This window comes from Alligator mississippiensis, chromosome 12 (genome assembly GCF_030867095.1).
Source record: "Alligator mississippiensis isolate rAllMis1 chromosome 12, rAllMis1, whole genome shotgun sequence".
Classification (NCBI taxonomy): domain Eukaryota; kingdom Metazoa; phylum Chordata; order Crocodylia; family Alligatoridae; genus Alligator; species Alligator mississippiensis.
The window spans coordinates 54,452,604-54,479,060 of NC_081835.1; the positions used below are offsets into that span (position 1 = coordinate 54,452,604).

The window sequence follows — 26,457 nt, forward strand, 5'->3', positions numbered from 1 at the left end:
TTCTGACTCCACATTTTTAGAAGGACATGGAGAAGTTAGAGAGGGTCCAGAGGTGGGCAACAAATCTGAATCAAGGGCTTGGAAGGCAAGTCATATAAGCAGAGGCTGAAGGAGCTAGGCATGTTCAGCTTGTGGAAAAGGTGCTCAAGAGGGGTCATGCCAGCAGTCTTCAAATACTTGAAGGGCTGTTATAAAGAAGAGGGAAAACATCTTTTCTCTCTCACCACAAAGAGGCAGATGTGGATCAATGGCTTGAAGTTGCAGCAAAGTAAATTTAGATGGGATATCTGGAAAAAAACTTAACTGTTAGAATAGTGAGGCAGTGGAATAGGTGCCTTGGGAAGTTGTAGGCTCTCCATCACAGGAGGCATTTAAGGAAAGGTTGGACAGCCACTGATCTAGGTGTAGCTATGCCTATTTTCTAACTTAGGTATTTCTCATGCTTCTGGGCTTTGTTGGTTGGTCCCACCCCTGTCTCCACCACCACCCCGTTTTCTGCTATGTATGTTGTTGTGTTTTTAAGCCTCCTCAAAGGCACTGGGTGTTGGCTACAGCTAAGGCTAGGGACTTCAACTGAGGTGTATTGATTCTCTTGCTAGGAGCAAAGCTGTGGAGGTCCCTGGCTACAGAGTCTTGCTCCCCTGCTCAGGGTCAGACTGAGCACCATATTTGGTGTCAGGAAGGAATTTTACCCCATGGTCAAACTGGTATGAACTGTGGGGTTTTTTTTGTCTTCCTCTGTAGCAGGGGCATGGCCCTCTACCTGGGACCTCTTGAGCATATATTGACAACATTTTATAGAAGCAGGACATTGGCTGGCATGGCTCCCCTGCTTTACCTGTGGCAGGTTAGGGTATTAGGTCTGTGTTGTGTAAAGTTTTGGGGTAGTCGTATATAAAGTTTAGATTATGGTTGTATGAGATAGTTTGGATATGGATGATCCTGCCTCAGGCAGGAGGTTGGACTAGATAATTTCTGAAGGTCCCTTCGAGCCCTGCTTCCCTATGACTTAATAACTTTTCATCATTCACAGAAGGAAGGAAAGGCTGCAGTGAGTGATGCAGGATGGTGCCTGGGGATGCTCCTGGTGCAGAGTTCAGCAAAACCATCTTCCTCATGAATTATTTGAGGCATCAGAAGGGTACTGACTGCCACTTCCATGGCACTTCCATGGCACTTGAGGAGTCCAACCATCAGTATGGCTATATTTGTTGCCTTCTGGTTCCACCCTGGGGTCTTTGATTCAGGAAAGCATGCCCCATAAAGACAGCACTGAAGCATACCCTGAAGCTAAGCACATTTTTAAATTTCACTGGCCTCAAATAGGTCCTAGACACATGAACACATATTCTGGGATAATTTACACTAATGTAAATTACCCCGAATCACAAATGTACAGCCAGGCAGCTATTCCAGGGTAGCTACCCTGCAAAGGCAGCTACTACGGTACCTCATCACTGTGTGGCAGGGGAGCAAGTAATGCACTGGCTTGCTAATGATAAACCAGTTAACTTGCCTCAGCAGAGCTTTACTAGGGTCTTTTGGGGGTTATTCACCCCTGGATCAGGTAAAATGCTTTACCTGTTTGCTCAGTCTGTCCCCTACCTTTTTTAATGCTGGTATAAGTGTCATCTATCCTAGACCTTAGACTTTAGCACTGACCTCAGTTAGATGCTCAAGCACCATCTGGAATAAAGGTAAATGAAAGCATCTTCTTAAATATGGTCCTGAATTGGGGACAGAAAGTATAGGCTGCTAACAGTCCTGTGTGCTGGCGCAAGAGTGATCTGAAGGTAGAAAGGTGATGTTATCCCTGGGGTGGGGGGTATGGAAATGATTCTCAGGTTCCTCCATTGCACTGCTACCCTTGCCAACCCATCTGGAATATACCAACCTGCCCTGGGTGGGATGGGTTGGATTAGCAAGGGAGACACATGCCAGAGTTATTTTTCATATGTCTCTTGATTTCAGGAAGCTCCCAGGCATTTTTTAATCTTTTTTTTTTTGTCTTGGCAATATGGCACCCATTTGCATTGTGAAGCTGCATAAGTCCTCTCCTCTGCAAACGAGGAGTGGGGCGTGTTCATACTGCCCACTTCCCTCCGACAAGGAAAAGGCAACCATTACAAAAGCTGAAAGGTCTTCAGGAGGGGCTATCGGGAAACACTGATTTTGAAGGCAGACCCCCCGCCTCCACCCTTCCCCCAAAGTGCAGACCCTGGAGTGGGAGACCCAGCAGGGGAATGCTACAGAATATCCCTTCATCCCCCATAACCCAAACTTGCCATAGCAGTATTTCCTATTATGTCTCCATAACCTAAACTGACCCCCCTCCAGGGTCTCCAGATTAGTATCTGGGAAAGCACACGGACTCAATCACCCAATTACAAGGAGGAAAGGTTTATCCTGTATAAACAGCATGAAATGTGACATGGCCCTCCCTGTACAACCAGATCTCGCTCAGCAGCAAGCTGAACAAACTGGGAAGGGGCCATGGGGGAAAGGAGGGGGCTTCCCCCATCTCTCATATCATGCGAACCGTGACAGAGGAATAGCTATTTTAATTGGCAAATACCTCTGGCTCCATGTGCAATTCCACCCTCCAGCCACCTAAAAGTGATATAGAGGGCAGATGCAGGGCAGTGCCTGGAACTAGGGTTCAATGAGAGGATAGCACCCTGCTTTGAAGAACTATGTGGTACTGGGCCTGGGTGGGGGAGTTGCAGGGGGGGCAGCATGTGCTAAATGGAAATGCCATGTTCTGCTTAAAAGGGGAGGTGCAGCATACAAGGGACAGCTCAGGGAGAGCAGGGGCACAGGGACTTAAAGCTACTTGTGTACCACAGACTCTTACCTCTGCTTGGGGTTCAAGTGCAGCCCCCAGCATATATTAAAGCAAGGAGCTTGCTACAGGTTGCCAATGGGCAGCTCCACAGATAACAACTGTGGCACTCAGTGTTACAGTTCTGCTAGTCCTTGCCTCTAGCTGTGTCCCCAGAATACTTTCTGCACTTGAGCTAACTGGGGAGTCACTGTAGCGCACTGCATGCCAGCTCTGCAACTCCTGTACTAAAGGGACATTTTTCCAGACCATGATAACTCCTTTACACCCACTATACATTGCCCTTTGCATTTCTCCCACTCCCCCACCACCACATCATTCAGATAATACAAGACATCAGCAAACCCAAGAACATGACAGCAGAATTAAAGGAAGAATAAAGGCAACCTGCAGTGCAAGAGATCCAGATCCAAGAGATCCAGATCATCTGGTCTCATGGAGTGGTTAAGACCAGATGCTTCCACAGACCACGTTAAACCCTCCACAGCACCCTGATCCAGCAAAGTACTTAGGCATATTTATACCTACCCCATTACTAGCAGTGCTAACTCTGACAGGACAACTGAGAATGTCCCTTGATTCTTTCTGACAGGACAGACTTTGGGCCTCAACTTTCTTAGGTTAGAAAAAACTTTAATTCTAGGTGGTAGTTTTATATGCCAGGATAAAATGCCAGGAGTGAACTCATTAACTTCCCTTGCAATAAGTTCAAAGTCTTGTCAACTAGGAGAGAGTATTCTGTAGTTGTCATTTTGCTTTCCAACCTTGTCCTCAGTAAGAGCCAGCACAATTTCAGACAATACAAAGCCTTTGAGAAGCAGCATGACTTTAGAGCAGGTCAGATATTCCTGGCTCTACTGTATCCAGCACTCTCAGTCTTCTACCTTCATAAGCTTATTGATTATTATTTTCTTCTCCTTCTCAACCAGCAAGGATATTTGGGAGGGAATGGAGGCAATACCTCGGTCTCAGTTCTGCCCAAAAGGTCTTTCTGAAAAATCAGAAACTGGAATGACTGCGACTCAATGAAACATTTAGGCATCCAGTTCAACATCAGCCAAGAAATCTCCTCCTCCTTCTTTGCTTTCCAGGATACAAGAATGGCATTGGTAGGTGGAAACAACTACAGCTATCCCAAAGGGAGAAAAATCAGCATGCTCAAAATGAATGCAATGTCCAGAATTAACTACTTGCTTGGTATTATTCCACAACACATCCCAGAAAGAAGCTTCCAAAAACTTGACCTTCTCTTGAAAGACTTCCCTTTGTGCATTTTTTTTTAAAGCCAGCCCACTAGTTAACTGGATTTAGTGCTTAGGGGAGCTGACCTGGGAACTGAAGTCTTTTGTTTATCCAGCAATGGTTATACCAAAGGCGGCAATGGTTTTCATTCCTACACAAGAACCCTAACCTGGACAGGCCCCTTCATAGATTCATAGATTCATAGATGTTAGGGTCGGAAGGGACCTCAATAGATCATCAAGTCCGACCCCCTGCATAAGCAGGAAAGAGTGCTGGGTCTAGATGACCCCAGCTAGATACTCGTCTAACCTCCTCTTGAAGACCCCCAGGGTAGGGGAGAGCACCACCTCCCTTGGGAGCCTGTTCCAGACCCTGGCCACTCGAACTGTAAAGAAGTTCTTCCTAATGTCCAATCTAAATCTGCTCTCTGCTAGCTTGTGGCCATTGTTTCTTGTAACCCCCGGGGGCGCCTTGGTGAATAAATCCTCACCAATTCCCTTCTGTGCCCCCGTGATGAACTTATAGGCAGCCACAAGGTCGCCTCTCAACCTTCTCTTGCGGAGGCTGAAAAGGTCCAGTTTCTCTAGTCTCTCCTCGTAGGGCTTGGTCTGCAGGCCCTTGACCATAGGAGTTGCCCTTCTCTGGACCCTCTCCAGGTTATCCACATCCTTCTTGAAGTGTGGCGCCCAGAATTGCACGCAGTACTCCAACTGCGGTCTGACCAGCGCCCTATAGAGGGGAAGTATCACCTCCCTGGACCTATTCGTCATGCATCTGCTGATGCACGATAAAGTGCCATTGGCTTTTCTGATGGCTTCGTCACACTGCCGGCTCATGTTCATCCCTTTCCACCTCTGTGCCACCCAGCAGGTCATTCCCTAGGCTGTAGGTGTGCTGGACATTTTTCCTCCCTAGGTGCAGCACTTTGCATTTCTCCTTGTTGAACTGCATCCTGTTGTTTTCTGCCCACTTGTCCAACCTATCCAGGTCTGCCTGTAGCTGTTCCCTGCCCTCCGGCGTGTCCACTTCTCCCCATAGCTTTGTGTCATCTGCAAACTTGGACAGAGTACATTTGACTCCCTCATCCAAGTCGCTGATGAAGACATTAAAGAGTATCGGTCCAAGGACCGAGCCCTGCGGGACCCCACTGCCCACACCCTTCCAGGTCGAGACCGACCCATCCACCACGACTCTTTGGGTGCGACCCTCTAGCCAATTCGCCACCCACCGGACTGTGCAGTCATCCACATCACAGCTTCTTAGCTTGTTCACCAGTATGAGGTGGGATACCGTATCGAAGGCCTTCCTGAAGTCTAAGTATACGACATCCACCCCTCCTCCTGTGTCCAGGCGTTTCGTAACCTGGTCATAGAAAGAGACTAGGTTGGTCAGGCACGATCTGCCCGCCACAAACCCGTGCTGGTTTCCCCTCAGCATAATTTGCCCTGCCGGGCTCTCACAAATGTGAGCCTTGATAATTTTTTCAAAGACTTTACCAAGGATGGAGGTGAGACTGACTGGCCTATAGTTGCCTTTTGTGGAGGCGACTTTAATTTCAGCCTGTCTGTAACTGCTGTTCACTGGAATGGTGGTTTTGGTTGTATGCATGCCTATCCCCATTAGGAAATGGACCCAGACCTATTCCACATACATCATTGAGGTGGTAGCAGATGGCAACAGCATCTGCTTAGCACGACCTTGAGGCAAAGGGCTCAATATTTCTTCATCAGATTGCCAGAGCAATTATTCCTCCCCTGTCTCAGAGATGTTCATACATTTTCTAGCAGAAGCTTAGCTGTCCAGACTCTCCACAAAACAATTATATACATCTGACCTTCCTGAACATCAGTATTTACTACCTGAGTGAGTCTTAAAATTTGAGGTAAGTCATCAAATAGCACTACAATGAGGAGGATAAGCAAAGCTTCAGACAACCTCACTGTAACTAATAATGCCTTGTCATATTTTCTTCCACCCCTATCCAGGGGGGAAAGAAAATTTACCAGCCATTGGCCACAAAGAACCATGCAGTTAAAGTTGCAGGTTCGAACTGTCAAATATGACACCTAAATTAACACCTTCCGTAGGTATTAATCCGCTGTCACTTTATGACAAGAACATCTCTGTTATACAAGTTTTCTTTAACGTTTCTCAAGCTTGTTTTTCAAAGAGATCTGCAAAGGGGAACCAGATGGGCAGGAAAGGGCAGGGACATGACCAAGGTCATGGTGACAGAATTTGGTACTATTTCATAATATTGCCATGATCATTCTTTACATCTCCCTGCCTTACCTGTCTGCTGTTATTCAGTACAGTGGAGTGAGCTAAGATCCATGCTGGATGTAGGGACAGTGATATGTGGTACCTGCATGTTGCTCCCTGGGCTGTATCAAACCAGGTCATCAAGAACGGAAAAGGGTAATTAATCTGGAGAAGAACAGCTCGGCAATCACAATGGGAATCCCCCTGTTACTTGAGATCAGTGGTTCTCAACCTTTTCAAATGTGAAGCACCCTTCAACAGACTCCTAGAAAATACCAGCTATTAGTTTTTTTGTTTTTTTTTTATTACAGAAAAATAATAGAGCAATTCTTCTGCTGCAAAAACTTAGAAAGACCACAACAGGTTAGAGTGTTTTTAACATTATGGATTCTTATTTGACAACTCTGGTATTATCTTGTGAATCATGTTTGCTCACCTAATACTGCTAATATTATGGCATGTCCTAGCACCCTTGAAAGGATCTCAAGGCACCCCAGGGTGTCACAACATCCTGGTTGAGAATCACTGCTGGAGACCAACTTGCAAGCACTGCTACAGTGGAGTCAAGATCAAATGGGACCAGTGGAGAGAAACTGCCTTTAATAAGGACAGTAGGAGAGCTCTGGGAGAGGACACGTGGGCTCGAGAGAGACAACCACAATACTGCAAGTAGGCAAATGTGGGATGGATAATCTGTCCTCCCACCCCTCTGCAGGTCTTGTCCTGGTCTCTGAAGCACAGGTTTTAAGATCCCTTTCAACATTCTGTGGCCATTAATTATAATTGGAAATTCATACAATCACCCAACCTCGGTTTGGCTCTTGTTGAGTTCTTGCAGTTTTCCAAAATGCTGAACACCCAGTATCCCCTGTCATCTTCAGTGGTAGCTGCTCAGTACTCAGCAGGCTCAGAAATTAGGACTCCATTATAGCTACAACATCACTGTAATGCTACTGACCTTATCAGCATGCTTAGGCATAAGTCTAGGAACTTAGCTTCAAAAAACCCTTTTTTTCCTGAAAAATCTTGGCCAGAGGCACTGATTGCTGAACCCCTCTGGGTTTTTTTTTTTTCTTTCAGTCTTCAAACTGTTGTTATGACATCAATGACACAGCATCCATACACTAGAGAAATGTGTTGGAAAGTGATGGTCACTGTAACTGTATTTACAGAGGCAGAGAGATCCGGATGCTTTTAAGTGACTCATTATCATCACAGAAAAGGACTGTAAATAAGATTAAGTTATGATCCTCTCAAATGAGGATGCAGCTTGAGACCTACCAAAATGCAAAGCCACCCTATTCTGTCTGTCTGGTACAAAGGAAGAGTCCTTTCCACGAAACACCCCACTGTTTTTCCAATGCTTCCTTCTACCCCCTCAAGACAGAAGGTAGCATTTTAATTCCATCCAGGAAGAGCACACACCAACTGCAGATGCTTCCTCAGCCTGATGAAGGGTATTTATACCCAAAAACTTGCTAAGAAGAATTTTTCCAACTATCTGAGTTGGTCTAATAAAAGGTATCAGATTCACCCAAAAAATCTCATCTGTCAAGTTTCTAACAACTCCCTTTCACCCCGAAGTGTGTTACACAGCTAGAACATCAACCTCCTCAGATAATCCAGATTGGTCTCTCGTCCACAGGCACAATTCAGCCCATGGGCTAAGTTCTTCTCCACGTCAGAGTGGTACAGTCTGGCTGAAATCAATTGAGCTGTGCCACAGCTTGGCCTTTGCACAAGTCATTTAATCCCTTTTTGCCTCTGCTTCCTCTTCCTCCATCCTTACCCTATTCAGATGGCAAACTGATTAGAGCAGGGGCCAATCTCCTACTCTGAGGACATACAAAACACCCAGCAACAATGGGGGCCCATTCCCTGTTGTGTAGCTTAGCAGCTCCAACAAGGAACCTGAATGTAGAGTCTACGTGTGAAGGGTCACATTTCCAGTGTGCATGGCAGGTCTGCACAGCAAGGCAGAATTAGCTGTCTACTTCTCCACCCAATGCCTTGGAATATCTCCCAGCTGCAGACAGGGCTGCCATACACACCCAGTGAGAGATGGCTGGAAAGGGACTTGGAATCCGCTGTACAGGAGCAGGCCAGTACATTGGACTGCCTGTGTCCCAGCAGCCACAGGAAACCCCAGCCTGCACACCTGCTGACAACGGAGCCCTCACCCCACCTTAAAATAAGAAGGTTTTAAGACAAAAAGGAGCCTGTCTTGGATGAGAAGAACAAGGGATTACTGATGGATGTTAATGGCAGGTACGTTTAGAATAAATCAAAAGGCTTGCTATCAAGAGCATGCAGCTCTCCTGTTTTTAGTGCAAAACCTCAGATAGTTACTGAAGGAGGGTGGGAGGGGGAAGCATAAGTATTTGGTCAAGAATTCAGTGTCCTCTGAGCTGGTGCCCAGGGAGACCCCATGATGTGCCCATGCTTGGTGGCTAGCTCAATGTCACTAGAGAGAGCTGCACCACATACCTAGGAATGGGAGGGGAAAGCAACTCTGTGGGCACATCTACACGTGCACATTTACTGTGCAGTAGGTGAAATTACTGCGCAATATGGGCGTACATCTACACATGCATGCCCATACTGCACAATAAATATGGTGACTTATGCCTACTTGGTCATAAATTTGCTACCTGCATCATGCAGGTATCAAATTTATGCCAGATTAGTTACTGTGCAGTAACGCATGTGTAGACACTTTACTGTGTGGTAACACTGTGTGTGTGGACTGACTTGGGACTAACTTTAGACCCAAGTCAGTCCACACACAGTGTTAATGCACTTTAATGCCTGCACATGTAGACAATGGCCTATTCCTGCTTACTGTGCAGTAAATTGCACATGTAGATATGCCCAGTGCAGCCGTGTCCAGGCAGCTCTATCACTGAAGCTAAAGGAGCTGGAAGTGAAGGATGAGGATGGCTTTGAAGCCAAAAGGAGTACATGCTCAGCAGGTGGTGGGGAGGGCAGTCCTCTAAATTTCTCCTGGGAGGGGAATGTAAATGGATGCAGTCAACACTCCCCCTGACAATGTCTGCTCCCCTCTGCCCCCACCCTATTCCATTGCTAGAAGTGGTTTTAAATGAAAGGCCCTGAACCTGATGCTTCACAAGCCCTTAGAACAAGGGTGTCAAACTCATGTAATCCCTGGGACTGAATGACTGGCACAGAGCCAGTCCCCACAACAGACTGGGCCCATAGTCCTGCAATGGGTGCCACATGCAGCGTGGGTCCTGGGCTAGCTGGACTGGGAGCCGTGTACACTGCATGTCCCAGGACCTGTGTGTGGGGCCTTATCTTTGACATCCCTGCCCTATAAGAAGTAACCACAGATATTCCTCTTGCCTATCAGCAGCTCCCAATGGGATTCCTGCTTAGGCTTTTCTTGCCATGGGCCAACTGCCAGAAGTGGAGTTATATGGCTGATTACGGGCATGCTAGGTCCTCTACACAGAACAGGAAGTGTTTTTCTCCCCAACTTTACAACAAGACATCTCTGAGGGCCTAGTAACTGAGAGGGGGTGGTCTTTCTCTTCCTGGGACATATGTAAAAGGGACAAATGCCCTGAGGCTGGCAGCTGTGAGGATCCTTCGCTTAGAAGGATAAACTTATAACCATTTGGGTACCACAGTGTATGAACATTGATAGAAAGGGAGAGGGTTTGAGCTAGAGGTCCCTGGAAGACAACAAGGGGCCTGCAGGGTTATTCAGGAGAAGCAGCACCACTGTAGCGAATGTTTCATAGTTTTCATAGATTTCATAGACATTAGGGGCTGGAAGGGACCTCATGAGATCATTGAGTCCAGCCCCCCCTGCCATAGGCAGGAAGTCAGCTGGGATCAAGTGATCCCAGCAAGAAAAAATATCCAGATGTTTTTTGAAAGAGTCCAGAGTAGGTGGCTGCAGGTTCATACCAGCATACCTTGAGTCTAGGAGGTGTCCACATGCTCAACCTTTACCACATGGGACATTTGGCTTCTGATCCCTAGCTGGTGGCTTCTTCCGTTCTCCAGCCCCTGGTTATTCACCACTGAGTTTCCAGACACCATAGGAGAGGGGTCAGCAAATCCCGGCATGTGAGCCAAGCATGGCACGCAAGGCCATTTTGCTCAGCACACCAATGCCAGCCCAGGCTCTAAGCAGCTGCTGCCAGCCACGGAGCCCAGGATGCTCCCAGCAGGTGGCTAGGAGGCTGCAAGCCCTGCTGCAAGCAGACCGGACTCCATGGGCCGGCTGGAGCTGGGAGGCTGAAAACAGCTGCTCCGGGCTCCGGCATGTTGGCACTCTGGTACCTTCCAAGGTAGACATTGTGGTTTTTTTGGCACCCCGGCTAAAAAACATTGCCTACTCCTGACCTAGGAACTTCACTTAGTTCTACTGAACTCCCACCTAACAGGATGTGAGCAGGCAGTGAGGGGGGAGCATCAGTGCCTATCTTCCCCCTGTGTCACATCTCCCTCATGGCAGCTCCTGCATTAAGAGTTTTCTCCCTTTTAGACATATTCCCACACTATAATCCTTGCATATTCCAGAGGGTTGGCAGTAGCCATCCAACTGCTTGCAGAGACCACTTGTTTCCTCCTTTTACCCCTATTCTTGCTCAATTTGGGACATGGAATGCATGCAAAAAAAAGCACTTTTTTCCAAGACAGTTAAGGCTGTTAAGGTTCGCAGCACAGTGACCAAAGCTAGGCAGCAATGGAGCATCCTCACATTTGCTTTCTACGGATCTAAGATAAAGCCCTTTAGCAGAGGAGAAAGACTAGTATCTGGATTGCTCTGCATCTCTAGAGCATGAAGCTGGGAATCAGAATAAATGTATCCTGCCCTCAGAGAGAGCTGAAAACTAGTAGTTAGAGCCCAAAGCAAAGAGTTGGATTTTCTGAGTTCCCTTCAGCTCCAAGAGAAGGGTTATCAAGTGCTTATAGCACAGCACTGAGTATCAGGACTCCCACGTTCTTGTCCTAAGCCTCCCATTGGCTCACGAAGGCACAGAGGCACAAAAATACTTACCCAATTACCCCATCTATAAAGCAGGGATAACACTTCCTCACTTCATGAGTTGCAAGGGCTGGTTTATTCACATAGCCAGCCGCTTCCAAGGGCATGCTACAGAGAACAAGGTGTCCTTACAAACCTTGTGCATGTACTGAAAGCATCTCTCCCACACCCCTTTGCTGGCGTCTGGGGACTCCTCACAGTAGACAAGACAGGAGAGTTAGGCAGCTTTGCTGATGACTCCTGAGGGATCATCATTCTGCCAAAGGGAAGTGCCTTTTATTCTGCCTTAGTTTAACCAAGCTACCTCTGAATCTGCATGAGCAGGACAGGAGGTCTGTGCCATTCAGTGCTGGCACCCTGCCTGCAATTCAATCTGCTCCTGCTGCTCCGACACGGACAAAACCTCCCTTCTGCCTCCAAGGATGAGGTCATCATTAAATTAAGGGGGGGGTGGGGTTGGAAATAACCCACACAAACAGAATGAGTGGAAAATAAAAACAATGTAAGTGCTCTCGGCCCCTATTTACTCCATTTTTCAAGGACAAACTTTCTCTTACCTAATGGAATCCGTTTGATTTTTACTTAGTGGATTAGATCATGGGTGCCTGTGCCCAAATTTGAGCTGGACCATGGCGTAGGGGTCACAGGACCAGCCTGATTCAATAACGGAGTCCAGAACTGAAGAGACAGGAGATGCAGAGGCAGGGACTGGAGTGAGATGGGGAAGACTTTCCACTTGGCTTCTGGGAAGGAGGCTGCTCCCAGCATTAGGTTGTCCAGAGGGGATGATGGGACTGCTGGAGTTTCCCTGCTTATTCTCTGCCTAGGTCTGTGGCCAGGAGTTTGTCCTAGCAGAGCAGTGGTGTGAGGAAGCTCCCACGCAGAGACTCTGACTCAGGATAGTGTCCCAGCAGCAGCCCCCTGCTACTTGTTTGCTGGGGAGCAGAAAGCTCAGAGTTGATGTTCAATTAGCCACTGGCAGGGTGCTCCTGCAAGGAAGCTCCTGCTGCTAAAGTCCTAGTTATCCTTGGTGAAGGGTTGCTTTGTGGATGCCCGAGTGGTGGGAGTCCCAGCTGGCACAGCCCATGCACTGTTGTTGGCAAACTTGCATTCCCTGGCAGGAGGAAGCTCAGAGGTGAGGTCAGGGGTGAAAACACAAACAGGATGCAAAGAAAGACTGAAAAAGCCCCTACCACAGCACAGCTCCTGCCCCCACAAACAGAGCAGTGCCTCAGCCAGCCCCGCTCTGCAACTTTGCAGCAGGAAAGCACCCTCTGCTCCCCAACACTCGGCGATGACTCTTATTCTCCAATAAGAAGAAACACAGCAATAATATTTTATTTTGAAGCCCTCTAGTAATGCTGCTATTTCATCCTGAAGCCCTCAATATCCACCCAAGCCTCCTCCTGCTGAGGACACAAACAGGAGATGGGATTAGTGACGTTAGATTTAATGATCCTGTTTATTCCTAAAGAAGAGGCTGTTTAAAAAGGAGCCTTCTCTTTGCTCTGACCCATGGGCCACGCAGAGCACATGCTGCTGAAATATTTAGCAGGTTTGCACCTCTCTTCTCCTCCCACAATGTAAACTTGCTGAACTCTTGTGCTTATGGGAGCTGGAGTTATATGGCATGGAGACATGTAATGCACTGATACTAGAATGCCACTGAGCACCAAACACCTTTGCATGGCACAGACTAATTTCAGTACACCCACTGGCAGTCTGACCCTGGGACAGCAGCTATAGGGAGAGAAGCCCACAATGGTAGACAAACCAGGAGCAAAAAGGACTGATTTCTGAATGTGTGTGTTGTATGCATTACCAAGTCCTGGACCAGGGCAGTGACTTCCAGGGGGAAAGGGTGGATTTTTAATACTTACTTGCTCACGGTCATTGAAGAAGAATCCAAAGTCATTTCCTGCTCTGTAGGCAGAGTGCAGCAGGGACTGCCAGTGCCTTTCTCTTCTGTGTTACACAGCACCTAGCATAACTGGGACTAAGTGCTACTAAACCAAATAGTGCAGGGACTGGTTCTAACCAGCCAGAGCTGAGCATCATGGGAATTTTTGAAGCCTGCCATTTCATTCTTTGGGCTGCCAAAGAATTCAAGCAAGAACCTTGAACCTCTGTAAAGCAGGGCTGGGATCTGGGGAGTCCATTCATCTAAATTAAAAGCAGAGCTCCAGAGTATAAAAGACTGGACAGCTTGGAAGAAAACTGATGCTAATTGTATTAAATAATGTACCTGGGCAATTGTGAATTCAAACCAATGCAATCTCCTCAGAATTGTCAGCCTGTACAAGGTGTGAATTAAAGCTGTGGAGTTCACCATCTCCAGACTGAATAGGCCTGGAGAACCACTCTTCTCCTCCCCACCAGTATCACGCGTGCATACTGTACTGGTGCCTGTGTTGCACTCTCACTTGCATAAACAGAAGACTCTACTTTCCAAGCAACTGCTCTGACTCTCTCCACTAGCACCAGCTTTACTTACAATTCAAGCTGAGGGTGGGAGTGCTCTCGTATCCTGCTCCCACACAGACTCTAGAGTTAAGGGTGTAAGGATAATCTTCCAAGGGTGAATTTGAACACAGAGAAGATCTGTTCAAGGCCCAGACACCCCGTCCAGCCTGGGAAAGGTTTTGGTGGAACTGGCCCCACATGCATAGGGATTTTCAGTTCACTACGCCTCTGCTGGAGGTCCCTGGCTTTACCACAACAACCACTTTGAACAAGGACTAGGATGCAAGATAGTCTTGTTCTGAGGCTCTGGGACTCTGGATTCACTTCCTGACTCTGCAGAGATTTCCCAGGCTTCCTCAAGCAAGTCACTCAGCTTGGGATTTTCAAAAGCACCTGAGGAATCACAGAATAGCAGGGCTGGACGGGATCTTTGGTCATCAAGTCCAAACCCCTGCTCTATGCAGAATCATCCCTGACCAAAACATCCAGTCAACATCCCACCTGCTAGGTTATTTCTAATACCAAACTAAAATTCCCCTTGCTCCAATGTAAAGCCATTCTTTCTTGTCTTGTTCCTGTCAGCCACAGAGCATGGTCTACCTCTATTCTCCGTACAGCCACCCGTCAGGTACTTGAAGACTGTTACTAGCTCCCCCACAAGTCTTGTCTTCTCCAAACTATGCAATCGTAGTGCTTTCAGCCTATCTTCGTAAGTCAAGAGTGTACTCAAGCTCGCTACTGAAAAGTGCTTTAATTCTCTCCATCTGTGGAGTTTTTTCTCCAAGGCAGCTCCTTGCTCTGCTGACTTTCAATGAGAGTTTGGTGCGAGGATCCCACCTTTCATCTCCCTGTGTCTCGGCCTCCCATTTCTCAAAGCCAATAATCCTTCCTTTCCCTTACCCTTTATCTGTCTTGCCTGGTGAGTTTGCAAGCTCTCTGGGATGTGGAGCATCTTTCATTCTGTCTGTATAGCGCTTAGCATAAGGGTGCCCAGATCTCATTCGGGGCCTCTTTGCGTGACTGTTATAAGGGACAAAATAAATGGGGTGGCAATCAGAATGAAGAAATGAAAAACACTTTGCAGGGACCCCTTTCTGCCCTCACCCACATATCCCCTTTGGAGGTTCTTAACTTAGAAACCTTCCCTCCAGAGGAGTGTTGGAGAGACAGAAAACATTTTCCAAGCTTAATATCAGTTCCAGATGTTCACAGCCATTTCAGTTTGTATTTCACCCTGTAAAACACATCTCTCTCTCTCGCGCTTGCTCTCTCTCTGGTGCACAGCCTGCTTCTTCTATGACATAATCTGCTGGCTTGCCCAGTCAGTGCAGACGTACACACACACACGCGCGCGCGCGCGCTGTCTCCTCGAGCACCTCATGATCGAACAAAGAGCATCGCTCAACTACAAAGGCATTGTACACATGGAGCTATGAGTAATTTCTACAAGTTTTAACAAACAGTTTGGGATGTAATTGCCTGGTCTCCTTTCCTGGCTGCTGATCGGAGAAGTGCTCTCTTCCCCACTGCAGGGTGTTGAAAGCGTGCTTTATTTTGCACACATGTTCACTTCAGGAACAATCCTATTAACATCAGATGTTCAGAAGGTTGTGCTTTTTTTGTAAGCACCAGTAACAAGCCTTTAAAAATATGTGTAGCCATGGGCTTGGGTGGGCAGGCAGTCCCCAAAAGGTCCAAATTCCCCTTAGCCAAGCCCCAGTACCTTTGCCCTGCACATTGAGAGACGGTGACTGGGGAGTGTGGAGGGGCCCAGCCTGCAAACTTGCTCCAGACATTACTCCAAGATGAGCAAGAAGAGAAAATGATGTTTGGCTCAGGAAGGGGGCTTCATCTTCCAGTTGCAAGGACAGCAGGAGGCCAAGGGCTTTGTGAAGATTAGACGCTGGAGTCTTTGGGGGACAGGCAGACAGCCAGATGCCATACGGGAGCAAAGTTTGCTGTGTAGCCAAAGCAACGAGTTGGCAAAGCCACAGCAGAACACACTGCCAGGAGCTTATAGCTAATTAAAATAAAATAAAATACAAATAACCCTTCTGCATGAAAGTCCTGGAGATCCTAAGAATGACTCCAGCAGATTCAGGTAGAGCATACCTGTTACTTACTCTGGCACCACTATGCTCTGCAAATACCCATCCAACTCCCAGTGTCCCCATCATGGTGGGTGATCCCCTCTACCTTTAGAAACAAAGGCCCACATTTTCTAAGGGAGCTTAGCTTTCACTTTTAGGGTTTTACCCTTGATTTTACACAGACAGTGCTTAATTCTCAGCTGATGGAGAGATGTACACAAATGCAAACATGCAGGGCTTTCATAGACCTGAGCAACCAAAGGTTCAAATGAAATCAAGGAGACCTGGGAATGCCACAATATTACAGGCACCTCTGAAAATCCATCATGCTCTTTGGTGTCATGAGGTGGACGTCCAAGGCTGAGTGGCCACTGTTGGAAATTACGCCAGAAAGGTCTGAAAAGCTGGAACGGAGTTTGAGAAAGGGGGAGGGAATGCTTGGCCCTAAACAACACTGGAGAGAGAGATGTAGGGCTTGCTTTTTTGTTTTGTTTTGTTTTGTTTTAATTGTAATTGAGGTTACTTTGTTCTGAGAATTAGCTAAGCCCCAGGAGCAGAGAGAAGGCTACGTAGCTCCTCAGAATGAACTGAATTGCCTGTCAAACACATGGCAGTCATAAAAAGAAAATAATAATAATAATCTGTATTTCCTACTCTTGCTGCCAGGCAGAGATCCAGCCACATCAAAAGAGAAAATCCGTGTTTCCCTTGCCTGGCCTCACCTGACAAATGTGTGAGCAATCTGGAATCTCCATCCAAAACAAAGTGCTTCCTTCGGCGGGTTGTCTTCCCTTTTTAGTATTGGAGGGTGCCCCTCCAAGATAAAGAGCAAACCTTCCATGCTGGGAACTGGAAATGCAACCCAAGGACTACAGCTGCATTTGGCAGTTTTGGAAACAGAAGTTAGCATGGGGAGGAGAGGGGGAAGAGGGGAAAAGTTACTCTGGGGAAGGAATGGTGTCTAAATAGGTAACATCAGGTACCCCTGGGACACAGATCCTCCTGGCCATCTGGAGTTGAGGCCCCTACAAATGATCAGTGGCCTCTGACAGATGTCTTGATCTCTCTCTAGCACTGACCATCTTAGCCCCAAAGCAAAAGATACTCAGATACTGTAAGAACTAGGGCTAGGATGAATATGTCAGAGAAGAACAGCAGATGGGGCCAAAATGCCCTGCTAGTGCAATCTGGTATAGCTCTGTTGATTCTAGTGGAGATGGGCCACTTTACAGAAATAGAGAATTGAATCCTTAAGAGTCTTTAAAAAAGTACAGGAAAAATAAAGCCAAACAAAAGGATGCCACCAAAGGCCAAGTTCTGCTGTTTCTGCTTTTCTCTTTCAGTTGGCTCTGACTGATCTTGGTGAGACTGATTCGGACAGTCGTCACACGGTCAGAATGCCAGGTTGAGGTTCCCTTCCCTTTGACCCTCTTGGGCCTCATGACCAGGAGTCTTATTTCCAAAAATAGCCAGTCACTTAAAAAAACCTTCTATGGCAAGCATGCCATCACCTGGTCCAATGCTGGAAACCACTTTGCCCATCTTCTGCAGACTCTGAGGATCTCACGCACAGTGACACTTTCTGTACAGAAGCCTGTGAAGTCAGTAGCCTGCAGTTTAGCATTTCCTCTCCCCTTGACTCCCCAACACCTGGACTCGCCATCTGGATGAAGGGTGGGCAGCAGGAGAATCCAATTTTGCCAGTGACTGGAGCAAGGGGTTACAAATAGCTAACAAGCCAACATGCAAGAGGACTAAGAGATGCTGTACGACAGAGAGTAAGAGTCAGGGAACAGTCTCAGAGACCTGGCCTCTAGCTGTCCATGATGGGAGATCATCAGTGCAGGAGGATCCATGTGGGTTTCAATCTCAGATCTATTCCATGTACTTCTACACAGCTTAGCCTAGTAATACTTGCAGCACTGGGGGTTGGCCCCTATGGTACCGACTCTGTAGTCTCTACAGGTCCTGGGACACCAGGTGATAAGCCCAGGGTGGGTAAGCAAAAAAGCATTAGACACACACACCACTGGCTTCACATAAGCCACAGATTGCCCCATATGCAATATAATGTTCCACCTGCAACATCCATGGAACAAGATTCACTTGCTTTTGCTCTTTTCTTCAGGCACTCCAGAAGCCCCTGATCTTTGGAGTCTAATGAGCCCAAGAGGCTAACTACCAGAAAGCTCAGCTAGTCTCCCACTCCAAAGTCAGATCAGCCTTGTGACATGTCAGTACTTCTTAGGAACACAGGACTGGAAGGGAATTTTGGGGTCCTGTCCCCCACTGTCATAGGCAACCATGACAGAATCCCATTCACAAACTGGTCAAGCACCATCTTAAAAGTACTTAAGGGTGTTGCCCATGTGGCCCCCACTGGAGGACTGTTTAAGACTCTCACTTCCATGACAGCTGGAAGCCTTCTTCTAATGGTTTCTTGACTAGACACGGGTAGAGTTTAATAGCTTCAGCTCCCAAAAGAGGAAGTCATTAGCATACAGGTTTTTGGCAGGGTGGGGAGGAGGGTTGTGTGAGTTTGTGTCTGCTCCAGTTAGCTTTGACTGGTCCCTAGCTTTGCACCTAACATTTTGTGGTTAAACAAATGCAACAACATACAGCATAAGGCACCCATCTTTCCCTGGTTTTGATCATGAGAAGAGATGGAGCATCATTTTCAGTAGTGTTTTTTTGGGGCAGGTTTCATGTGTTAATACAAGACCTTTACATTATTCACCTAAACTCCCCACTAGGCTTTCACAACCTTCTGCCCTGGAGGGGCAGGAACTTCAATCATAGTTTCATAGTAGCTAGGGTCAGGAGGGACCTGAACAGATCACCTAGCCTGACCCCCTGCCACAAGCAGGAATGAATGCTGGGTTCACAAGACCCCAGACAGATGATCATCTAACCTCTTTTTGAATTTGCCCAAGGTAGGGGTGAGGACCACTTCCCTAGGAAGCTGGTTCCAGATTCTGGCCACCCTAACTGTAAAATATTGCCTTCTGATCTCCAACCTAAATCTATTCTTCATCAGCTTATTACTATTGTTTCTCGTCACCCCAGGTGGTGCTGGGGAGAAAAGGGCTCTACCTATTTGCTGTTGATCTCCCCTGATGAGTTTGTAGGCAGCCACCAGGTCCCCCCTCAGCCTCCTCTTGCCAAGGCTGAACAGGTTCAGGTCCTTCAGTCTCTCCTCGTAGGGCCTGTCCTGCTGCCCTCTCACCAAGTAGATGGACCTCCTCTGAACTCCCTCCAGGCTGGCCACATCCTTTTTAAAGTGTGATGCCCAGTACTGGACACAGTACTCCAACTGTGGCCTGACCAAAGTCGCATAGAGGGGGAGTATCACCTCTCTGGACCGGTTTGAGATGCACCTTTGGATGCATGACAAGGTATGGCTGGCCTTGCTGGCTGCGGTCTGGCATTGGTGGCTCATGCTCATCTTGGATTCAATAATGACTCCAAGATGCCTTTCTGCCTCTGTGCTTTCAAGAGGGGAACTCCCCAGCCTGCATGTATGCTGTGGATTCCTTCTCCCAAGGTGCAGCACCCTGCATTTGTCTACGTTGAACCCCATCCTATTCTCGTCTGCCCACTTTTGTAGTCTGTCTAAATCTAGTTGCAGCCTCTCTCTCCCTACATGTGTGTCCACCTCGCCCCACATCTTAGTGTCATCAGCAAACTTGGACAGCGTGCTTTCAACCCCCTCATTCAAGTTGCTGATGAAGATGTTAAACAGTGCAGGCCTGAGAACCGAGCCCTGGGGTACCCCACTGCTCACATCTCGCCAGGTTGAGTACAACCCGTCCACCACTACTCTCTGGGTGCGCCCCATCAGCCAGTTTTTTACCCATCCAACTGTGCAGGCAGCAATGCCACAGTCACTTAATTTATTAATGAAACTATGGGCCTGACTTTCAGAAAAAGACATTCATTGCACTGTTTTCAAATCCAGTCATGAAACTCCAGTCCAAAGAAGTTTCATGGTCTGTTCAGGAAGATCCTCGCCATGCTATCTGCTGCTTAGTTTTTTTTATTCACTGCCCAGTTGCTCCAGCAGCAGGCACTTCTGAAATGCAAATGATCTCTTTGCAGTTGCCCAACATTTTTTTGTAGGTCTCCCTTATCTCTCCACCAGTCTTGAAATACCCAGAGGCCTTCAGCAGTTGTCGCTGACAAAGATTTGACATTTTTGCTTTGTGCACCCTCCTGCACAAGACCAAACTTTAACTAATGGAGGCCCTACCTTTGAAATCAGTGATTCAGGACACAGAAGCAGTTGAATTACTGCAAAATTCCCCAGAGCATGGGGAAGACAGCCGCCTTCACTTACCTGTGTAGAGGTCAGTGTCTGTGTACTCATCAACCTTCTTGTGTTGAAGGACATAGTCAGAAACTTTTGTCCCAATTGCAGGCTGGACATCCAGCCACTCCAGAGAGACCACTGTGCTGGAGGGCTCTACATTGGGAGACAGACGCAACCTGCACAAGAGACACAAAAAAAGGTGGAAAGCCTAGAGGTCAGTTAATGCTCTCGGGAAAATGTTTTTTTTTAAAACAGACACTTCCATGCACTGCACAACTCACCGGACTATAAAAAGCAAGGGGTGTAAAAGCTAAGGGAGAAAAATAAACTTTCAACTACACTTCAGGTGAGTAAAGCCACAACCCCTGCCTCTGCCTTGGGACTAAATGACCAAAGCCAGTATACCTGGAGGAGGCTTACCTTCCTTCCCAACTAATTCCCATATCATTACTTCCTGCAATCAGAGAGAAGAGGCTTGGTTCAGCAGCCCTATGGACTCACAAATAAACAAGAACAAGAACAGGTTACCCAGAGAGGTTGTGGCATCTCCATCCTTGCAGGTTTTTAAGACCTGGCTAGACAGAGCCTTGGCTGGGATGATCTAGTTGGGGCTGGTCCTGCTTTGAGCAGGGGGTTGGACTAGATGACCTCCTGAGGTCCCTGGCAACCCGCATTTTCTATGGTTCTAAGGAGTCAAACTTTTCCCCCCTGAATGTCTATGTACCCTAGACAAAATGAAGGGATTGAGTGTAAATGAGGGGGAAAGCTAGCTCAGGGTGTGTTTCTGACGTAAGACTGCAGGAGTACTAGTGAACTAGAGGCTGCGTGGCAGGGTAGGGGGAAGGGGAAGAGTGAGGCCTGATTTCTCCTCAAGTCCTGTGCCTTGTATCACCAATCACACCAGTGCAAAGTGCCACCACATCAAGCATCACAACTAGGACTGTACAAAGTTTTGGGTGCTGATTTGATTTGGAGGAGATTTGGCTCAATTCGGCAGCCGGATCTCTGAATCCAAGTCGAATCAGGAGACCAATAAAAAGGTCCAAATCGATTCAAAGCTCTCGGAATCAATTTGGAAAAGATTCGGAGAGCTTTGGAGATTCAGGCAGTCCCCACCTGCTGCAGCAGGGGGCTGGACCCAGACTCCATGCTGGTAAGTAGGGGGCAGGGAGTTGGGGCTGGAGGAGGGGAGAGGAGACCATGGGGGGACCCCTCCAATTCCCATACCCTGCCTGCTCCCCCAGCCCCCTGAGCACCCTAAGACCCCTGCCCGCTGTCCCAGTCCCCCCTCCCCATGGCTTCTCCATTCGCCCCAGCTTCTGGCTCTCTGATTTGTGACAGTGATTCGAATCACCAAATTGAATCGCTGTCCCCCAAATCAGCCAAATCCAAAGTGAATACTAGCCGCTTTGCACCTAATCACAACCACGTTGCAGTGGCGTCACCAGCTACACAAAGTACAGGGCTATGGAGAACCAGGCTCAGAGCATACAAATGTGTTGTTTGAACTCAGAATGGCAAATCAATCCCCTCTGAGGATATTGGCTCACTAAAAAGGTGTTCTGTTCCTTGTGGACAACTGGAGCCAGTCTTCCTGCTTTCTCAGCTAATTCCCCATTAATTTGCTCCTGATTTGCTCTCACTCCAACAAGCCACAATGAATTGCACTGTAATTCCATTTCTTTTACCATTTTAAATTTCATTCTACAAACCCTGGTAATAAGGTGATGAAAATCTATAAGGAAACCATCCAGAGCCACTGCCTAAGCCAGGATATCCTGAAGGCATCAGTCACACAGCAAGATGCACTGGACTGTAGCCCTGGGCTTGAATGCAAGAGCAAGGAGGCGCCCGTGGGTAAATCTGTAACCACACACAGCTAATGAGAGGGGGCTGCTTTGCAACAGAACCCAGTTCACGGAGATACGTACACAGGCTGAGGGAGAGGGCTGCAGTTTGGGAGTCCATTCTCATCAAAGGCATTGAGGTCACACCTGCACCAGTCCTCGATCACATCTCCTTTTCCTGAGCACCAGTATGAGCTCATCAGGGCTCCCTTGAAAGCCTAGCATGTTTTGCAGGGAAAAAAAGAGAGAAGAGAGAAAGAAAAAGGAAAGAGAGTGATTGCTAACAGCTCGGTGAAATCAGCAAGCGGTTCAGCCTGCGCTTGCTGTGAGCATCAAGGTTGCTAATGACATCTGGAGAGAAAGGGTGGACTTGTAGTTCAGGCACAAAGCTGGGACTCAAGCAATCTAAGTGATTTTCAGCTTTGCCATGGACTCTTTGTGTGACCTCTGGCAAGTCACTTAATCTCCGTGTGTCTTAGTTCCCCATATTCAAAGCTGAGATAATGGGGTTTATTTTGACTCACGCGCTGCTTTTGGCAAGGTCTGATTTCCCCTCTGTATCTGCTTTGTGCCCAGTGAAATGGGAGACTTTTAAGAGGAAAGGTGGTCTGTGCATGTAAGAGTGGAGCCACACCACTGTTTTCAAGCCCACTTCCATTGTGGGAGGTCATAGCTGAGCTCCTTTCTGCCCCTGAAATGTCATTGCGTATGGTGCTCTTCCTTTCCTGCCTTCAATCACTGTGTTCTGCTGTTAGGAACAGATACACGTCCTTGATCTCCACCCCAGAACTGCCTCCAGCCCAAAGACGAGTGGAACGGCACTCGAATACAGAGCTTCCCCAAAAAACTGCCCCCTTTCTGCTCATGCTTTCTTTACTCAGGTGAGTCAGCCCACTGAAAACTTTCCTGTGGAAGAACTATCCAGCAGCACTCCCAACTATACAGTTGGTTCAAGTAAAGACATCACAAAAAAAGCCTTGTCAATCAACATCTCTTCTATCAATGGGGCTACAACACTCCAATCTTACTAGGAATGATTTGCAAGAGTACACGCTGCAGGACCAGGTACCATCATCCGTAAGCGTGTCAAATACTTTCAGGGTGCATCTGGATGGGAATGGGGATATAAATGCGATCCTATCGGCATGCCAAGAATTCCTCACTGCTGTTAAAAGCACCTGATACTGCAAACTGATACACAGGAAAAATGACACCGGCCTCCACTTGTAGAGATCAGGTTGCAAAAAGATATTTTTGATGTCCCTCTTTCTTTAAACCTATTCCCACTGCTAACTTTTCCTACCCGCTCATCCACACAGACTGCAACCAAACTGGTGACTTTCCTTTCTCCATTCTCATGCGCTGGACCCAGCTACTGCAGTGGAGTTCCCCACACCACAGGGAAATGCTCAGCTAAACCCTAACAGGACTAGACCTCTGGTCTGATGTTCCAGGGATGCAATGGGGTCTCAGGAGAGCTAGGTTGTACTCCTGGCTCCACCACAGACCAACTGTGTAAGCCACTGTCTCTCTCCCTCTATATCTGAAAGCTTCGTGGCTAAGCAGTCTCTGCTGTGTTTGTCCAAGGGCATTCTGAAATAAATGACTTCAAGCACAAGTGTGGGTATGAGTGCTGCCAGGCTGGCCAGTGTGGAATATACTGTGAACATAAGGTAAAATTGTGCATTAATTGCCATCAGCAGATTCAGCAAGTACATTTAGATTCTCATGCGTACATTCAATATATTCATATATGCCCAACAAAGAAGGCACTGGTTTCAGGTGGGGCTTCTAGGTGCTACCACAGCAATAGTGAAACCTTTATTTCCCCTTAATAATGTTGCAGAATCTATTTCTAGCAGGTTTTACAGCCCATTTTTAATTTGTGTAAATCCAGTATTTTGAGACAGAATTTCCTTCCCAGTCCCCCATTTACACACACTCGCTTTACAGCCCCGGGCAGTTCATACTTGACCAAACTCTAGTACTTAAAACAGTATTTTGACCTTCAAATCTCTGACTGTGCCAGATTGCAAATGCCTGGCTCGCATGATACAACTAACCCCCCACCAGGCTACGCCTTCAAGATAAAAATTACCCCAGGGAGGACAGGGACAGTTTCAGTAGGTTTGATATTTAACACAAAACTGTAGTAAAAAACGCTTTCCTCAAGCCATTTATTTTAAAAAAGGGTAAAAATAGAAGCGTACGTCATGCACCCTATTGTTTGCGATCTTGTCAGCTTCCCCAAATGTACAGCCACCTTTAAAAAGGCGCCTTGACTCAGCCCTGTCTGCGGTATTTGTTTCCAGACATTTATGAAATGTTCCCATTCAACAAGAAAAAAAAAACAGAAAGAGAGAGAGAAATAGCAAGAGGGATGGGAGGAAAAATGTTATATTATTTTATTCCTTGGATTTTTTAAAAAAATCTTAATTAAATGCCCAGGTGTGGAAAGAACAATTAGAGATTCTCCAGGATAGATGGATGGATAGAGAGGTGGAAAGACAGCTCAAAGGAATATATAGTGAGTGACAGACATAGGGGACAGACAAGAGAGATAGCTCAGATGTATGAGAATGAATCACCTCCTTTTGCAAAGATTAACGAAATACAATCCTCTCCCAACCTCTGCACTGCGCAGGCGAGGGTGGAAGGGTGGTTCAGACACAAACAATGTAACAAGGAATTCAAGGAAAGGGAAAGGGCACATAGAAAAAAAACAAACATCCCACCCAGTCCATTTACCAGGTCAGGGAGAGATGTGTGTGTCGCTGACACGAATATATTGCCATTGATGACCAAGCCAGGATGGTTTTCAATGGGCCCAGAGCTCCGCAGGGATTTCCTGATTGTTTGGAAAGACAGTGGAAAAAGTGAAAAAGGGTTTTTTTATAAAGGATGAGAGTGAGCGGTACAGAAAGAGAGGCAGAGACAGAGAGAGCATGGGTTGGATGCCCTGGAGGTTTTTAGAGGTCACAGAGCTGGAAATAGCCTCCTGGCAGGCAGAGAGATGTAGTGGGGAGGACAGGCATTATATCATTGCTGGTCTTTGCTTTGAACTCCTCTTCCAGCTCCAAGTTATGTTCCCGTGTGGCGGACTCACAGTTTACGGCTCCCTGAAGGCACATACGGGCACAGGCTCCCCTCACATCTCCAGCCAAAGAAAGAGACCCAGTGACTGTGCTGGCGTGAGTGAGGCCATGTGCAGAGGGTGTCAGGGAGTGAAGCGCAGGAGGGAGTGGTGGAAAAAGAAAACACCTGAGACACCTCTCAGGAAACAGCTTCCAGCCCTCTCAGTGCTCAACACCCACCGGGGCACATGGGGTCCCCCATGACCTGGGGTCCAGTCCCACAGCAAAGAGCTGTGCAGAGGCAGCTGAGTCTGGCTGCTGAGTAAAGGCACATGGGCAACACTTGGGACAAAAGCAGAGCCCACTATACAGTGGAAACCTCCTCATATGGTCTCGGCATATTTACTTGGTCAACCTCCCGTTCCCATAACCCACACTGCACATCTTCCACCACGGCACCCCCTCGCTACCTCCTTGCCACCTCCATGCCCACGCAGTCCACTGCTCATTGAGACACTCAGACTCTCCCACTACACTGCCACCATACACCTATGCTGCTCTTCTCCTGTCACCATTTGCATATATGGACATGACTCAGTTGCCTTGTACTGCACCCACACAAGCACACACCCAGAATGCATGGCACCAACACCGTAAACCCATGATGTCCTAACAGCCAGCTCCTTTTCTCTCCAAACTCACACACCAAACTTGCTCTCCTTAGTGTCCTGTGGCACACTTGCTGTGCAGGCCCCTTGACACCATCACAACTAAGGTGTACGGCTGGCCCCTCTACTGCCTTAGCACTGTCACCATGCACCCTTGCCTAGCAATGGTGCAGCAGGTTCGCTCACTACGTGGGGTCTTAATAGCACAGCACCTGTACGCTTCATTGAGTCTGAGGTCAATGCTGGTCCCAGCTCTGCCTTCTCCCTCCCACCAGAGCCTTGCAAAATTACTTGGTGACCTAATGAGGAAATCTCACTGGTCATGCTCCTGCCCTTTAGCTAAATCCAATAGTTAATTTCTTTTGTTTGGTCGGGATTTTTTTTTACGGTAACTACAATGCTGGACTGACCCTGCCACTGCCCATCCACACGCACTTTAATTAGATCCCACAGGTACAGAGGCAAGATCTGCCTTGTGTCAACCTTTACACAAACAAGGTTATCCAATCAATGCATCCTTCAATTCTTCTCATTAAGTCACGTGCATCTACACGCAGTAACAGGGTTACACAGGGAAACAATAGCCACCCCCCGCCCCAGCCCTGACAGCAGCCTCTATTCAATTTTCCTGACATTTGTC

At 47.5% G+C, this 26,457-nt stretch overlaps 1 protein-coding gene across 6 annotated transcripts in view; it reads right to left on the reverse strand.

Moving 5' to 3' along the window:
* The window catches only part of ASTN2 (astrotactin 2), a 598,926-nt gene that overhangs the window by 120,940 nt on the left and 451,529 nt on the right, over window positions 1-26,457 (reverse strand). For all 6 annotated transcript variants that reach the window (XM_059715568.1, XM_059715571.1, XM_059715569.1 and 3 more), the window contains 2 exons: window positions 22,160-22,293; window positions 20,256-20,404 (listed from right to left, as the gene is read on the reverse strand). In XM_059715568.1, coding sequence (XP_059571551.1) covers window positions 20,256-20,404; window positions 22,160-22,293 — 283 coding nt within the window. The remainder of the gene's footprint in view (window positions 1-20,255; window positions 20,405-22,159; window positions 22,294-26,457) is intronic.